The sequence below is a fragment of the Geotrypetes seraphini genome, chromosome 1, assembly GCF_902459505.1.
Source record: "Geotrypetes seraphini chromosome 1, aGeoSer1.1, whole genome shotgun sequence".
In the NCBI taxonomy this organism is placed as follows: Eukaryota; Metazoa; Chordata; class Amphibia; order Gymnophiona; family Dermophiidae; genus Geotrypetes; species Geotrypetes seraphini.
The window spans coordinates 407,594,391-407,612,142 of NC_047084.1; the positions used below are offsets into that span (position 1 = coordinate 407,594,391).

The 17,752-nt window shown below is 43.5% G+C and overlaps 1 protein-coding gene across 5 annotated transcripts in view; it reads right to left on the reverse strand.

Annotated features, from left to right (window-relative positions):
* The window catches only part of UBE2U (ubiquitin conjugating enzyme E2 U), a 355,232-nt gene that overhangs the window by 269,797 nt on the left and 67,683 nt on the right, over positions 1-17,752 (reverse strand). For 4 of the 5 annotated variants that reach the window (XM_033918277.1, XM_033918287.1, XM_033918269.1 and 1 more), the window contains one exon: positions 7,551-7,632. The exons of the other annotated variant lie outside the window; for it this stretch is intronic. In XM_033918277.1, coding sequence (XP_033774168.1) covers positions 7,551-7,632 — 82 coding nt within the window. The remainder of the gene's footprint in view (positions 1-7,550; positions 7,633-17,752) is intronic. 5 annotated transcript variants of the gene reach the window in all.

Consider the following 17,752-nt stretch of genomic DNA (forward strand, 5'->3'; position numbering starts at 1 on the left):
GCGACACCGAAGATGTTTCTGTTGGTGTCAAATGATGCGGTGTCACCTTGGACGCCACCATCAACATTGGTAGCGATGTCAAGTCTCCCTCCATTGCGACACCGAAGAGTAGGTTCTGCTGGATCAAGTGATTCTTCAAGGTTCTCTTTTGAAGGGAAGAACAGTGTAAGAAAGTTTCCGGACGGTACTCAGGCCCCAAGCACTGGAGGGTCAGTTACTGAAATGGGCCAAGCACAGCGACGCACTTTTTAAAACCTGTCAGCAGACGGGACATCGACAGAAAAATGATCCTGGCTAGGTTGAAATCAGAAGCCAAGGTGGTCGGACAGGCCCCGCCGGGCCGAACCTGTAAGAGGGAAAAAATGAAAATTTTAACTTTTTTTTTTTTTTAAAGCAATTTGTTAGAAAAAAACTGAAACCAAAAAATATACGACTAAGAAGTCAAAAAGTTGCGAGAACAGGAAGGCAGCGAAAAGAAAAGTTTCAACAGCCATTGAAAGACGCGTCTTTGTAGCTCCACGGGAAGCTAAGAAATTGAGGGACCTCGCACCTATGTCGGGTGGGAAGGCACTCGCGCATGCGCAGTGCGGGCTATCACAAAATTTCTGAAGACTTAAAGTGGCGATGCACTTTTAAAGTGGTCCGTACCAAGGCTCCGTCGGTGACGTCACCCATACGCGAGAATATGCTGCCTGCTTGTCCTGGGATAAAGGACTTTCTGCCTCAGAAACAGCTCCAAATGCATAAAATTGAAGACCTTCGGACTGCCAGCCGGCCAGAAACCTACTATAACCTCTGCCATGCGGTCAGGGGCGGGAAAGGCAGCCTGCACCTAGAAACTAAGGTGAATTTCCATCCAGACGCACACAGCCTGCATTAGAAACCTGTGATAGAGTCACCAGGCCAGCAGACTCCATGGGAAGGGACACCGGGTACTGAAAGAAGGTAGCACATAGCAGGCTGGCTCCACAGATCCACCAGAGTTTCTCTGTGAAGCTGCAGTCTGGCACCGCAGGACTGTGTCATTTTCTTCAACAGGGGACCACCGGGGAGAGGTCTTCAAGGTACTGAAGCTACCCAAAAACTAGCTTTAAGTGAAAAAAATAATAAACAGAAGCAGAACAACTACAAAAGACTTCTGTACAAACTGCTTGCAGAAATTGTAACTGGGATTATTTACTAACTCTCAGGCTAAGTGGGTGGAGCATGTGTTCAGAAAAAAAAATGGATTTCTGGGTTGGGATTGAACACCCAGCATATGGAATCCAGAAGGGACTAACAGAAGGGCAGGGTGGAGGTGAAAAACAGAGCCAGCACCCTATGAGAGACCGCTGAGCCTCCTAAGATGCCTAATAGCCTGCATTTGACCCCCTGCTAAACAGTAGGTGAGGAAAAAGTGGGACAGCCCTGAGCTCCAAAGAAGCAAATGCAGGCTGGCTGACAAAATCCCATCAGTCTGTCAGCTGCAGACTGGAGTCTGCCTCTTCTCTACGCAGGCAGACCTGAAGAAAATGCTTTGAGCACAAAGGAAACCCCAAAAAGGGTAAAAAAAAAACCCACTGAAAAAAATAAGAAAAAGGGGAGAGCAGAAAAGAAACACTCCTTCAGGCTCACGTGTAGAAGGGAAAAAGTACAAGTGGCAGTAGAGCTCCCAATGAAGTAGAGGAGAGTCAGTGAAAATATCTGGAGTGGATTCCTTCTGCAGATGGCTTGCAGCCATTGGTAGATAACCCACTTGTCTAGAATGACTCACCCTCCACATCTATGATGTAACATTCCCATGGGTCAATTCCTACATGTATGTAGAATCTGCTCATTTTTAGAAGAATTTGAAGTTCAAGCTGTTGGCATGAAAGAAAGGTTTCTTAGACGAGGATATCCAGTCTCCATTGTCAAAAAAGCTTACAAACGCGCATGGTGGGCAGAACACACTTATTTACTGTACCCTCAATTGAAAGAGCCATCAGAACGCATTATGTGCGTTCTACCTTATTCATCCAATGTTCATCAAGTACAACAGTGCATTTAAAAGTATTGGTATGTGGTACAATTACATAAGATGTTCCAACATACCGAAAGATCACAGGCTGCAGATACAAATCCGTCCTGGATAGAACCTTCATGTTCCAAGCGAATAGACAGCAAGTCTGGCTGAGAAACTACATAAATGAACCCAAACTGACTTACAACGCATTCCGAAAATCAATTAAAACCGCCCTATTCGACAAATTCATTGACTAAACAGATGACCCTCTCTCACTATGATATTCCCCGTTGTAAACACTAATTCAATCTCAGGTAATTCCAATTTTCATGTATTCTTTACCCATGGAACTCCAATTAGTATATAACTTTGCTATTTTGCTTCCTGATATTCGCTGACTGTCCAGCCTTCTTTCAATGTGAACCGCCTAGAAGTCGCTTGACTATGGCGGTATAGAAAAATAAAGTTATTATTATTATTATTTACAAGGGGGGAAAACCTAAAAGAATATCTTGCACCTTCCTTTCTTCCAATCCCCTCAAATTTGAATAGTTTAACATCTCTATACGGCCACTTCCCTTGTGGTAGGTGCAGTGTATGTAAATGTTCCTTCTCAGGACAAACAGTTCAATTAAACATTCGAACAATTAAATTGAAACACCATTCTACATGCACAACCATGCAAGTTATAAATGCCATTTGGTGTCCTTGTGGGTTGGTATATATAGGGGAGACAGCAAGAAGTTTAAAATCAAGATTGATCGATCGATCATGTTTGCATCATCAAAACGTTGATGCTCCCATGGTAACACACTGTCTCGCAGCATCACACACATTCTCAGATTTAACATTTGCAGTGGTAGAAGTGGTCCAATCGTCCCCTAGAGGCGGTGATATCAATATGATCCTATTAAAGAAAGAACGTCGGTGGATTTTCTATTTGAATTGTGTAGCACCTTTAGGTTTAAATAGAGAATCTATATAATAAAACCGTAGGCGGCGCATGCGCACTCTAATCCGCGTGCTTCCGTGATCCGTATGTCCGTGGCCGGCAAGAGTGCACATGCAAACTTACAACAGCTCGCACTCACGGTCTGGCTGGCTCTTTAAAGTTTTTTTCGGTGCCGGCTCACCTGCTCCGCCTTCCTCTTCCTGCCAGTCTCAGCCGGACTCACTCCTCCCCCCCTGGCAGCCCTGAACCTGTTCCTCCGTTCCCTGCCCGACGGGCCGGTGAGTGCTGCGCCAGGGGCAATGCAGGTGGAGACTATCGGCGGCGGAGCCGAAGGGAAGGGGGGGTGGGAGGCACGCGAAGCTGCAAGTCGCCGACTCCACCCCCCCCTCTCTCGAACCGCACAAGGACTGCCGTTGACGAAATTTGCCCCACCGTTCCTTCCCTTCCTCCATCAGGTACAGTTCAGCTACGCCTATGTTAAAAGCAGCTGCTTTGAAATTGGAGTCCTGCCGCCACCGTAACACGTTCCCTCTGCCGCGGTCCCATATGTCAGAGAAGGGGTGGGACCAAGGCAGAGGGGAACGTGCTACGGCAGTGGCAGGCCTCTGATTTCGATGCGGCTGCTTTTAACATTGGTGGAGCTGCACTGCACCTGATGGAGGGAGGGAAGGAAAGGTGGTTGTGCGCTGTTGAGCCCCTCTGCACGCGCCCAAACCAAAAAAGGAGCCAGGACTCTTCCCCACCCTACCGAACAGACCCGCGAGCAGGGTTGCCATGGAAACCTAACCGGAATTACATGCAGTCGGCAAGGGTCAGTGAGAGGGGATCAGGAGCTAAAGAGAGATTGAAAAAAACAAACAAACAGTGCACAAGTAGAGAGAGACACACAGACAGTCACAGAAGGACAGGGGGCTAGAGCAGAGATGCTTGCAGGGAGAAAAAGCTAAGCAGTAATGTTACAGCTTGAGAGTGCAGACTGAGGAAGAAAGCAGAGACAGCGCTACACAGGGAAATGGAGGGAGGAAAGAGACAGAAAGAAAAATACAGACAGACATAAATTCTAGCACCCGTTAATGTAACGGGCTTAACGACTAGTGTGATATATAATATAACATCATGCAATAATTTCAAGAGTCATAGTTTAGATTTAACTACTGTCTCTCCATAGTTCAACGTTTGGATAAATCGTGATACATTTAGAAACATAGAAACATAGAAATAGATGGCAGATAAGGGCCATGGCCCATCTAGTCTGCCCACCCCAATGACCCTCCCCTACCTTTCTCTGTGAATAGATCCCACGTGTCTATCCCATTTGGCCTTAAAATCAGGCACGCTGCTGGCCTCAATAACCTGAAGTGGAAGACTATTCCAGCGATCAACCACCCTTTCAGTGAAAAAGAATTTCCTGGTGTCCCCGTGTAGTTTCCCGCCCCTGATTTTCCACGGATGCCCCCTTGTTGCCGTGGAACCCTTGAAAAAGAAGATATCTTCTTCCACCTTGATGCGGCCCATGAGATACTTGAATGTCTCGATCATGTCACCCCTCTCTCTGCGTTCCTCGAGTGAGTACAGCTGCAACTTATCCAGCCGTTCCTTGTACGGGAGATCCTTGAGTCCCGAGACCATCCGGGTGGCCATTCTCTGGACCGACTCCAGTCTCAGCACATCCTTACGGTAATGCGGCCTCCAGAATTGCACACAGTATTCCAGGTGGGGCCTCACCATGGATCTATACAATGGCATAATGACTTCAGGCTTACGGCTGACGAAACTCCTGCATATGCAACCTATGATTTGCCTTGCCTTGGATGAAGCTTGCTCCACTTGATTGGCAGTCTTCATGTTCTCACTGACGATCACCCCTAAGTCTCGTTCTGCTTCAGTTCTTGTTAGGATCTCGCCATTAAGGGTGTAAGTCTTGCATGGATTTTGGCTGCCCAGGTGCATGACTTTGCATTTTTTGGCATTGAAGCTGAGTTGTCAGGACCTAGACCAGCGCTCCAGTAGGAGTAGGTCGTGCATCATGTTGTCGGACATTGAATTTATGTCTGTTGTGCTTTTGCCCACTACATTGCTTAGTTTGGCGTCATCGGCGAATAATGTTATTTTACTTCGCAGCCTTTCTGCCAAGTCTCTTATAAAGATGTTGAATAGGATCGGGCCCAGGACCGAGCCCTGCGGTAAATGTTGCCCTGAGATGGACACATGGGGTACACATGAACATGCATACATATACATTTGGATTTACATAAACATACATTAATTCATTTTAATATTAACACACATTTGGATACATTGATTCTCATATCAATTTATTTATAATTGCTTTCTCAGTGGGATAGATATATATTCATTGACTTGAATTCTCTATTATATGAACATATCCTAGATACTACAAAAATAGATAAAATAGATTATAAGGGAGGTGGAGGAGGTTTGTTTTTTCTTTTTAATATTTTTTCAAATATTTAATATAATTAATTAATTTAATAATTAATTCAGCACATCTTTAAATTTTTATGTCTATATATAAAATATTAATTTCAATGGGAAGACTGTAGATCAAAGGTTTGGGGGCGTGGCGATACATGATGTGCGTAACAGCATGCACGTCAGCAATCAGCTGTGTAACCAGCTTTAGACTTTTGTAAATCACATGGTCATAACTCTGAAGTCTACAAATACCAGTTCATGTTATTTTTAATCAATGACATGGATTGCCTTTTGTATATTTTGGCATGCTGTAATTTGCTGGGGTTTCATTGGGGCCGTTTGTGCCAATTAGAAGTTTGACATCATTATGTTCCCCACTCACACGCTGTCCATTGGCCCTTTTAAACTGGGGAACTTCGACGGCGTTCTTTTCATATCAAGATTTGCAGACCGTCGGTTCCCCGACAAGCATTTCTTCAATTTAATTAATTTGGAAGAATAAGATTGGTGAGTTAATTTTTTTACTTAACATTATGGTTTCCAGGTTTAATGCTGGTATTTTTCTTTAAATGAAAGGGTTGTATGATTTGCGATGTGTGTTTGACGATGATGTTGAGTCCGTTATTTGCTTTTATTTTGCATTTGAGTGTTAGTTATATGAATGTATGGGTGCTGCTTGTAATAGTTTAATGGGTGTCTTTAATGTTGCAACGGTATGCATGACACTTTTCAGTGGTTCTTGTAGATTTTTACACAGTTTTTAGTTTCCAAAGAGGCAGCTATTCTCTATAAATCCCCCGAGGAAGAGCCGTGCAAGATTGAAACGCATTTACTGATAGGCATCGGGAGTTTATATTCAACATCCCAACGTTGGTGGTGGCTGGTTCCACCCAAGATATAAGTGTTGCCTTCTTTCTTAAAGGATATTCTATTGATTGAAATTTTTTTTAAAAAGGGGTTTGCATATATAACACATACGAAAAAGGCATTTTTTGCACTAGTAGATAATCAATTTAGAGGGTGGGAAGGAGGGGTAGAGAATAGATGATTATAACATCAAATTCAGAATGCGGACCTATGATCTGATTCCTCCAATATGTTATGATATGCTCACTTCCAACCCCGAGTAAGAAATTCATATAGAATTCTCAGATGGAAACTTCATTTAATTGACAGAAAATGATCTTTTGATAAATTTTGTTAAAATCTGTGTGAAACAGCATAAAAGTAGTAGCTATTTTTTAACACCTTTGAGAATCTTTAAAGTTTTGGCATATAGAGGTCCTTATAAACATCGTATTACCCATTTTCTCTATACAGAATTGCAACCAGTGGCAGGGTTGTTATTGACTAGCATACTGTATGTCTTAGGGCTTGGCACCTTTTGCCTGCCACAATATCAAGGCACTCACAAAACAAAACAAAAACCCTGCTGAGTCACCTTGATCACCCCTCCTACTCTGGTTTTGATGCTCCACCCATGACCCTCCCCTAAGTGAAACACCCCCCCTCTCCTACCCCCTCTCTAGACCTACTGCAATCCCTGGTGATCCAGCAGGGCAGAGTCAATCAGGGCAGGAGCAAAGCCCACTCACTCCTGGCCCTTACAGCTTCCTCAGAAAGGTTATGGCAGCTATTTGCAGGGATTGCAATTAGGCCCACAGAGTTGGGGGGGGGGGTGCTATCTTGCATGGAGGAAGAGTGGGAGTTGGTGGGGTTGTTTTGCTTGGCGAAGGGGATGGGAAGGGATGTGAGCATTGGGACTAGAGTGTGAAGGTGAAAAACAGGTGTCCATTTTTTGTTATGCTGGTTCTGGCTGATAGTATCCACATAACTGTCTTATGTTGGCCCTGGCTTATCATTGGCTGGAACCCACGTAAGTTCCAGTGACTAGCATAGGAACAGTTAGCCCCAGATATTCAGTGTCACTAGTCAGATATGGCTTGGCACTGAATATCTAGGACTAATTTGACCAACAAGTTAGCATTTAAAAAAAACAATTTTAAAAATATTTGTAGTTCAAAACTTCTTGCATTTTCTCACAGATTTTTGTAAAGCAATGCACACATTTTAAAAATGATACAGAATTAAGAGACAAGTTAATCATATCCAGCTAATTGCATGCCAAAATCAATCATCGTTCTATCCGGTTTCTTTTATTGATGAGTTGAAACTGACCTTCCCATATTGAATCTTTAAGGCCTTGTACGGTGGCTATCCATTCCAAGAGATTGTCCCTGACAGGGGTTACAAAGATACCCTAAGACAAAGCAGCTTAAGTTTAGTAAATACATAAATGTGGTTTGGTGAACAGGTGTTCTACTTTAGACAGGAGACTGTCTCTTTTTTTTAAGAAATTGTTCTATGCACATGTCATGAATAACTCACATAGGTAAATCTAGGATGTTGAAAAGGAGCATGCAGATGATGATGGACATCATCATCACCTATACATTTTCATCACTCTCATAGCCATTCTCCTCTTTCCATTTTCTCCTCCTCTTTCTCCCCCTTCTATTCTGATCCCTCCAGATAAATTTATTTAATTATAAAATTCTTATGACATGCATAATCATTGCAAAATGTACATACTATTTTGATCAACCAGCTAGGACTTTGATACATTTGATGGTTCTTAGTTGTCTTGAATATAGTAACCTGATATGTAGTGCTCAGACCCATAACCTATTAGTGTTCAATGTGAAGTGAACAAAGCATAGGTTGCCCAGACAAGGGATACCATCATAGCACATACTTGTCCTATCACCGTTAAACCACTCAAAGATAGGAATCCAAAAAGCTGTAAACAGAAACTTACTGTATTTTTCGCTCCATAAGATGCACCTGATCACAAGACGCACCCTAGATTTAGAGAAGGAAAACAAGAAAAAAAACATTCTGAACCAAATTCTCCCTGCCAAGCTCTGCACCCTGTCTCCCCTCCCTACCAGGTTCTGTACCCTGTTCCCCCTCTGGTGGTCTAGTGGTAGGCCGGGACAGGGGAGGCAGGTCTAGTGGCTGGCAGGCAGGTAGGGACAGGGAACGCAGGCAGGCCTCCCCCCTCCCAGGCAGTCCACTCCCCCCCCTCCAGGCCTCCCACCCAGGCAGGCAGGCAGGCCTCACCGCAGACAGGCAGGCCGGCTGGCCCGGCCTCTCCCTCCACCCTCCCTATTTTTAATTTGGCAGGGCAGGCAGGCCCCGGCCTCTCCCCCCTCCCCCGGACCTATTTTTAATTCAGCAGGGCAGCTCTTGGCCTCCCTCCCACCCCCCGCCCCATTAAAAGTGTAAAGAAGAGGATTCGGAGGCACACAGTGCTCGCGGAAACCAGTGGGGACCAGGCAGGCAGCCGCATCTAGTGAGGGAGGGTGCCAGAATTTAAAAAAAGGTAAGGAGGGGTTGGGTATGCGCTCCATAAGACGCACCCTTATTTCCACCCTCTTTTTGAGGATGGAAAAAGTGCATCTTATGGAGTGAAAAATACGGTATTTGTATACACGTGGTTAGATCAAAATAGGTCCAGTTGTCTGGGCTTATCCTATACGAACATCATTCATCAGAGTTCCTGAAGCTCAGAAATGCAAGTTGACCCCTAGACTCGAGTTTTGCAGTATCTTACTCCCTCAGGAGGGGAAACTATAAAACAGGGGTGCCCAACGCGTCGATCGCGATCGACCAGTAGCTCAGGAAGGCAACTCGAGTCGATCGCACTCGTGTTGCCGTCCTGATCTACGGGCCGATCAGCCTTCCTCTCCAGTGTTCTCCCTAGGGCCTTTTAGCTGGGTGGTCCGCCCAGCTGTAATCTGCTGCTGCTGAACATTTAAAAAACCCCCAAAAAAACCGGCTTGGAGAATTCAGCCCCTAGTGAACTTATGCTCCGGGCTCTAACGTGTTATGTCCGGGGAAGGGGAGGGGGGGGGAGAAAGGAAGCCTGCACGCACATGTTGAGAGCCCTGAAGCAAGCGTTCGCTACGGGCTAATGCGGGAGACAGGTTAGTGAAGCATTTGTTCTTGTTCCTGCCGGGTCCTGCCTACTTTCTGTTTCCGCGAAGGCAGGACCCGGCAGCATTTCCCCCAATAGGTTGATCACGATCTTGGGCTGATCAGCCTTCCTCTTCCCGACGGCAGAATTGACGTCGGGGAGAGGAATGCTGGTTGGCCGAAGCAGGGAGAGCTTGGGGCCTGTTATTGGTGGCGTTTGGGTCCTGGTCCCAGATGGTAATGGCAGTGGCAGTGGCTTGGGGGAGGGCAGGGAGAAAGAAGAGAAACAGAAAAAAAAGAAAGGGAGGCAGAGAGAAAGAAAGGGCAGGGAAGAGGAAGGAAAAGTTGGGGGGAAGGAATGAGGTCTGGAGGAGAAGAAGCATACAGGCTAAAAGAAGGGAAGAAAGATTGTATGCACAGTCAGAAGAAGAAAGTGCAACCAGAGACTCATGAAATCACCAGACAAGGTAGGGAAAATGATTTTATTTTAAATTTAGTGATCAAAATGTGTCTGAATTTATATCTGCTGTCTATATTTTACACTAAGGTCCCCTTTTACTAAACCGCAATAGAGGTTTTTAGCGCAGGGAGTCTATGAGTGTCGAGAGCAGCGCTGGGCATTCAGCGCAGCTCCCTGCACTAAAAACTGCTATCGTGGTTTAGTAAAAAGGGAGGGGGTATATTTGTCTATTTTTGTATGGTTGTTACTGAGGTGATAGTGCTTAGAGTCATCTGCTTTGACCTCTTTGAAAAACGCTGGAATAGGAATGATGATTAACATTTTCTATGCATACAGTGTGCTTTGTGTTTTTTTTTTTATTGTTGGTAGATCATTTTGACTTGGTCATTTAAAAAGTAGCTCACAAGCCCAAAAAGTGTGGGCACCCCTGCTATAAAACATAAACCACCAACTATAAATACAAATGCAACAACTCTCATTTATCTCAGACTCAAAGCAAAAATATACATATACTCATAATAAACAATCTTACATATAATATTATTCCAGCTTCTATTCTGTGATGACAAAACAAACCAGGACACAATCCCCCAAACAATTCAGAGAAAGTGGTAAAAACAGGCCATTTAAAACCCAAACAGGGGGACTATGTCATAGTACAGAGATAAGGGCATTGGCTAAAACTGTGCACACCCACTAAGACCACAGAGGACCTAGCCATTTACAGCTGAAACCATTCGATTTCATTATTGAGCCCATCAGAGCTCAATGTATGCCAGTTAAAAATAAAATGCTGTTCTTTTACCAGTAAATGTGACATGTCACCGGAATACGAGGCAGCATGGAGCAAAACAGCATATCTTATCTCGTCTGCCCCTTGCCCCCCCTCCAGCCATTGCGGAACCAAAGGTGCAGTAAACCGGCCACACCGAATACTGCTCAGATGTTCAGCGGCCCTTTCTATTGCTTGTTTGTACATGTCTCATTTTGAAAACATGTTTGTGTATCCATCTGCTTATTACAGAGGGTTTTAGTTATGGAAACGGTCTATAGATGATGTAATTTTTATCTGGCAGGGGACTCAAGATCAGTTATTTGAATTTATGAAGGAGCTTAATATGTTTGATCAGAATATTAAATTTACATTTAAGGATAATGCCCGTGAAATACCCTTTTTGGATATTTTCATTAAAAATCTGAATAGCAGATTAACCACAACACTGTATAATAAATCTTCCGACAGAAACACCCTGTTATATCAAAGTTTCCATCCAAAACCCCTCTTTCAAGGGATTCCAGTGGGCCAGTTTTTACACTTTGGCTTCAGCAACTGCACTGGCTGCCAGTTGCTTTTAAAGTACAATATAAGATTGTGATGATTTATCATCAATTTTTGTATGGTACAATTCCAGCGTATTTCAAAAGTAAGATGACCATTTAACAGCCTAAAAGATTGCTGTGTTCTGAAAATTCTGCTTTCTTAAAGGCCAATGTTAATCCGAAATATATAGAAACCTGTGCAATGACTTTTTGTTGTGCTGGGGTAAAATTATGGAATTCGATGGTAGGGCAGTTAAGGAAATGTGCTGATAGAGGAACTTTCAGAAAACTCCTCAAAACACAATTGTTTGTTAATGCTTTTTTTATAGGGTCTGACTTGTCTTGATTGAGGAATTATTGTGAACTTAATTTTTGATGATTTGTGATCCAAGATGGCGATGAGGATATACGTGTGCGGCTGAGCTCCGCATTAGCGCCACTTAATCACCCCTCTCTCCATCGTTTGGACACTTACCTGGTGTTGCTTTGGATATGGGGAAGAGGAATGGAGCTTCTCGACCTGGACCTTCGGTGGTTGGAAGCTCCAGAAATCTGATTCAAACGACGCTGGACAATGGAATGAAGCGGCAATCACAGGAGACGCCCCAGACCTCGGGAAGAGCACTGACTTTATCGGCGAACCTCAGTTTTGATCGGGTTTCATTAAGCCTGATCCAGAGACAGGCTCCTCTCTAGCCTGGGAGTGGGTGCAATTCAGAGGAGGAGGCAATGCAGTTTGATTGCATAGAAACACAACTGGTGAACCCCGGAGGAGCAGTGAGAGCAGAAGAGTTGAAGAGACTGGCTCCCACTGAAGCCCAATGCAGAAGCTGGTGAGATCTTACCTTCTCTAGATAACAGTTTGGGGAGTTAATTAAGCCTGCTAAAGTTAATATGGATGATTTGTGGAAAGCTGTCACCATGGACTCCAACCTCAAAAAAGCTGTGCCTATGGTGGGTTCTGATTGTGCCTCTATTACAGGGATGCTCAAAAGGTCGATGAAGACAAAGCAAGTCAATTGTGCAGCCCATCCCGGGCTCCATGAAACTCGCGTTGTCTTTGCATTCTACCTGCTTTCCGATGCCGTAAAGAGGACGCAGAAGCACCGGGCTGACCAGCTTTCCCCATCCAACGTCAATTCTGACGTCGGGTGGGGAAAGCTGGTTGGCCCAGTGCTTCTGCATCCTCTTTATGGTGCTGGGAAGCAGGGAGAGCTCAGAACTCAGCGGCGGTGGCTTGGGGGCCTGTTCCCCAATTGCAGCAGCAGTGGCTTGGGGAGGGCAGGGAGAAAGAAAGACAACAAAAGAAAGGGGGCAGGGAGACACAAAGAAAGAAGGGAAACAGAAAGAATGCGGGGACAGAAAGAAAGGGGCCATGGAGAGAGAAAGACAGAAAGAAAGGGGGCAGTGAGACAGAAAGAAAGGGGCATGGAGAGAAAAAGACAGACAGACAGACAGAAAGAAATGGGGCATGGAGAAAGACAGAAAGAAAGGGGGGCAGGGAGACAGAAAGAAAGAAGATGGCAGAGAGAAAGAAAGAAAGGGGAGGGGGCAGGGAGAGAGGAAGAAAAAGTTGGGGGAGGGAATGAGGTCTGGAGGAGAGGAAGCAAACAGGAGGCTGAAAGAAGGGAAGAAATATTGGATGCACAGTCAGAAAAAGAAAGTGCAACCAGAGACTCATGAAATCACTAGACAACAAAGGTAGGAAAAATGATTTATTTTCAATTTAGTGATCAAAATGTGTCCATTTTGAGAATTTATATCTGCTGTCTATATTTTGCACTATGGCCCCCTTTTACTAAACCGCAATAGCGGTTTTTAGTGCAGGGAGCCTATGAGCATCGACAACAGTGCGGGGCATTCAGCGCAGCTCCCTGCGCTAAAAACTGCTATCATGGTTTAGTAAAAAGGGAGGGGGTATATTTGTCTATTTTTGTATAGTTGTTACTGAGGTGACAATGCATAAAGTCATCTGCCCTGACCTCTTTGAAAGAAACCCAGAATATAAATGATAATTAACATTTTCTCTGCATACAGTGTGCTTTGTGTTTTTTTAAATTTTATTGTTGGTAGATCATTTTGATTTGGTCATTTTAAAAGTAGCTCGCAAGGCCAAATAGTGTGGGCACCCCTGCTCTATTAGTTCTCAGGTCAATACACAAGGGGTAATGTTAAAAGAACAAAGTGAGTGTATTAAGAAACATGAAGAACAAATTAGTCAAATAAAGTCGCTGGAGTCGGAGATTATTAAAGAAAGATCTTTTATTCAAAGAAAATTGAAATATATAAAAAATAAGCATAGAAGGAATAATCTAAGTTTGTTGAATTTTCCTAAATCTCCGATAATTTCTCCAGTAGAAATGATGCAGAGATATTTAAAAGAAATTTTGTTAATATCAGAGGAAAGTTTACCATCTAGAGAAGGAGTGAGAACACAGGAAAGTGAATTAAATCTGACAAACTACTCTAATAGTGACGTTTGCCTTGGAGTTTGTTCAGGTACATGAATGATGCCTTCCTAGGCTCAACAATCAGATTGCTTCCAGATATCTCTAAAGAGAGACAGAAAAGACGAAAAGATTTCTTGGTGTATAGATCAAGGATCATAGCATTAGGCACATCCTTTATTTTGAAATTTCCATCAAAATGTTGTGTCTCATTTGGGGGGGAGGGGATGTTCCTCTATTTTGAGCCAAAACAATTACTTGAATTTATTGTGGCTAAAGAAGGGGGGGAGGGGTTGTGGTCAATTTAACGAACCGGCTGTTTGGGAGTTATAACAATGTATCCTACTCTGTCCTATTGATATATGTATAATTTTCTTTGGTTTTTTTTTTCCTTTTTCTTGGATCACAAGTTTGTGTACTAAATAATTAATTTATTATTTCCTGTAGCAAGTAAATTGACTTGTTTATTATTCTTATAATTTGAATAAAAATAGTTAAAAAATTTTTTTTAATGATTTGTCCTTCTTTTGTAATGTTTTTAAGGATTGTGTATGTGGATATACTGTAAACCGCCTAGGAACTAGACGGTTTAGAAATTTTAAAAATAAATAAATATCCAGGCAGGGAAATTATATCAAAAATTTGTTCAATGGGGTTACCCAGTAAGGACAGTGAGAAGGGCATAGCGGCATGCAATGAATTGCCAGAGGAAGTGGTTGCTTAATGCCACAGTGACCAGAGGGGCCAATCCATTTGTGTATATTTTACCTTTTTCTGCTGATAGTTATAAGGTATGCCAGATAGTGAGGAAGCATTGGCCGGTATTACAAGTTGTGCCAAACCTACTGCAGACCCAAGGTTTATCACAGGAAAATATAGGAAAACATACAACCCGCGGTGCAGAAGGGCAGACCAGGTCAGAGCCCAAAACAGTAATTTAGCTGACTACCCTATGTGAAAATGAGATTAAGGACTCCTTATACAAATGTGTGCTAGCGTTTTTAGCGCGCTCTAAAAACTACCACCTGCTTAAAAGGAGGCGGTAGCGGCTAGCGCGCGTGACAATTTAGCCCATGCTATTCCGCGTGTTAAGGCCCTAACGCACCTTTGTAAAAGAAGCTCTAAGACAGAACAGGAAAGCTTTGCCTTACCCAAGGCAGTGCCAAAGCAAAGGAGGAATTCTCTGCCCTACTTTTATCTAGTTCCTGTAAGGCAGAAACCAGACAGACAGTTTTCCCTCAGAGAAACATCCCAGGCTGAGGAAGGAAAGCCCTTCCCCTGCTGTTTTTTTTTTTTTCCTCAGCTTAAAGCGAGGCTCAGCAGAGAGCAGAGGGGAGGGTAGGACAGAAGGAGAGACAGGAAGCTCAGAACGGGATTGAGCTTACCCCAGACCAGGCAGACAGCCCCGATTGGGAAATGAGAAATGAGCAAGTTGGAGAAAACCTTCCTTCAGGTTTCTTTTCTTCAGAGCCAGATGAAGCTATGATCGTGGAAGACCATAGTGCTGCTGCTGAGGTTTGGACAGAACAAATGGAAGTGGCTTGAAACAAACATGAATCTTTTGGATGTTTTCCACGGCTGTTTTTTTTTCCTCTGGTAAGCAGACTGTGTGGGCCGCCAGAGAGGATAACTTTGGACTGTAAAGTTTTCTACATTTTTCTACTGTACTTTAAGCAAAGGGACAGTATCCTTCACTGTACAAAACAGTGACTAAATTAAGCCAAATGCTGAGTAGGAAACTCAGCATGTCTGTTTCTCTGATTCACAGGTCTCCCTGGGAGAAAATCAGCTGATTGTGGTTACAATAGCAACCTGTTTATTGCATTCAGCTTGGATGCTTCTCAGAAACATACTGAAAATCTCTGAGTGTAAAACTGCTATGTTTCCTCTGTTAAACACCAGCTTAGTTTTGAATTGAGTTCATCTCCGAGAACCAGTATTTACTGTCTCCTGCCTAATGCTGCAAAACTGTGTGTTCTGCTAAGGAACCAGCTTCCCAGAAGTATAAATGATTCTGTCTCTTTCTCATGGCTACCTGTACCAGCAGCCCAGTAGTGCTGGCTCATTAATTACTGCCATAAAGTCCCCTCCTGCAGCTCAGGAATAGGGAGCTGCTTATTTCAGCTGTTGTACAACAGGGAAGCATTTAAGCTAAAAGATTGTATTCTTTTTGCCTGCATAAAGTATGCCTAGCCTTAGACTCTGGTGAAGAGGACTGTATATAATGCGCCTAATAAAGTTCAGGGCTGGCAACTGAGAGTTAAAGTTTGTTTTGAGGAACCTTTTCTTTTGGTTATATTTTCATGCTCACATTGAAACCTGTGATGGACTATGATTTTGAGGCCAGTGGTCAAATAAAGCTTATGATTTTTCACCAAGGCATTTCTGACTACATGGTGTTCTTTAAAGCTTGGAGATAGTGGTAACCAATTTGAAAGGCATCCTAATTCTAAAGGGACCACGCCAGAAGTCATCAACGTGTCAATACCTGACTGCTGAGGGCGTAAATTTGGGGCACAGGTGTGACAAAGTTCACCCATGTTTGGTAGATGTCCCCAAGTTTGCATTCACAAGGGGATGCAAAATGGGATAACAATTGCATCATCAGACATGCAAGTGCGAAGCCTGTTATGGAAATGGTCATTGAGCGTGGGGCCATTGAATTTAATGCGGGTTTATTTGGAACAGCAGTGACATCACTATCCCTAAATGAAGAAATTTGTTTTGTTATATAATACAGATTGTACATCTAATGCTGTAGTTTACTGTATAATATGTTCCTGCAGTAAACTGTATACCAGGGGTGTCCAACCTTTTGGCTTCCCTGGGCCTCAATTGCCAAAAAAATTGTTTCTGGGGCCACACAAACGCTGCAGCAAGACAGAGGAGGGAGCCGGCATGATGGTAAACACCCAGGGGCAGCAGAGGAAAACACTGCATCGCCCTCGACCGGGAATGCACAAAATACTTCACAGGGCTGCAGGTTGGACACCCCTGCTGTATACAGTATACTCCTGAAATTCACAGGGGTTATGTTCTTAGAGTGTCAGCAAATTTTAAAAAAATCGCAAATAGAAAATGAAGCAGACGTGGGTGTTCTGCAAGCCTCCGGAGCCGGATGCTTCTTTTTCGTGCTAATCGCAGATGCCGTTTTCTTTTTCTCTGACGACAGCAGCAGCAAAGGGCTTCCCTCCCCTAGCGACCACCTGATTAAAGAGGCTGCCGGTTGTTGTAAAAAACAAAAATCTTGGCAGTGTTGCCTCTAGTCAGGGACTTTGGCAATTGTGTAGCTTTTTTTTTTAAAGAAGAGAACTGTGAAAAACTGTGAACGACTGAGGCTGTGAACTTTTAACTGCAAATTTGCGGGGGGTGTACTGTATTGGCCATATAAAACATGCTATAAAATGAAGGATAGCTGAGCAGTATTCGAAGTGGCCGGGTTACTGCATCTTTGGTTCTGCACCGGCTGGGCAGGCGAGTTAAGATAAGAGTCCTGCTCCATGCCGCCTCGTATTCCGGTGACGTGTCACAACATTTACTGGTAAAAGAACAGTGTTTTATTTTTAACTTGTATGGGCTCAATAATGAAATTGAATGGTTTCAGCTGTAATGGCTAGATCCTCTATGGTCTTAGTGGGTGTGCACAGTTTTAGCCAATACCCTTATCTCTGTACTATGATGTCGTTCCCCTGTTTGGGTTTTAAATGGTCTGTTTTCACCGCTCTCTCTCTGAATTGTTTGTGTGGTTGTGCCCTGGTTTGTTCTGTCATCACAGAGTAGATAGAAGCTGGAATAAGGTAATATATTATGTATACGATTGTTTATTATGAGTATATGCATATTTTTGCTTTAGGTCTGAGAGAAGTGAGAGTTGTTGAATTTGTATTTATGGTGGTTGTTTATGTTTTGTACTTTCCTCCCCTGAGGAAAAACAAGGTACTGCGAAACTTGAGTCACGGTATCGACTTGTGTTTCTCAGCTTCAGGAGCTCTGTTGTATGGTGTTTGCATAGGATAAGCCCAGCCAACTAGACCTATTTTAATCTAACCATGTGCATACAGATAAGTTTCTGTTTACAGCTTTTTTGATTCTTATCTTTGAGTGGTTTAACGGTGGTAGGACAAGTATGTACTATGATGATCTGACTGGGCAACCTATGCTTTGTTCACTTCACA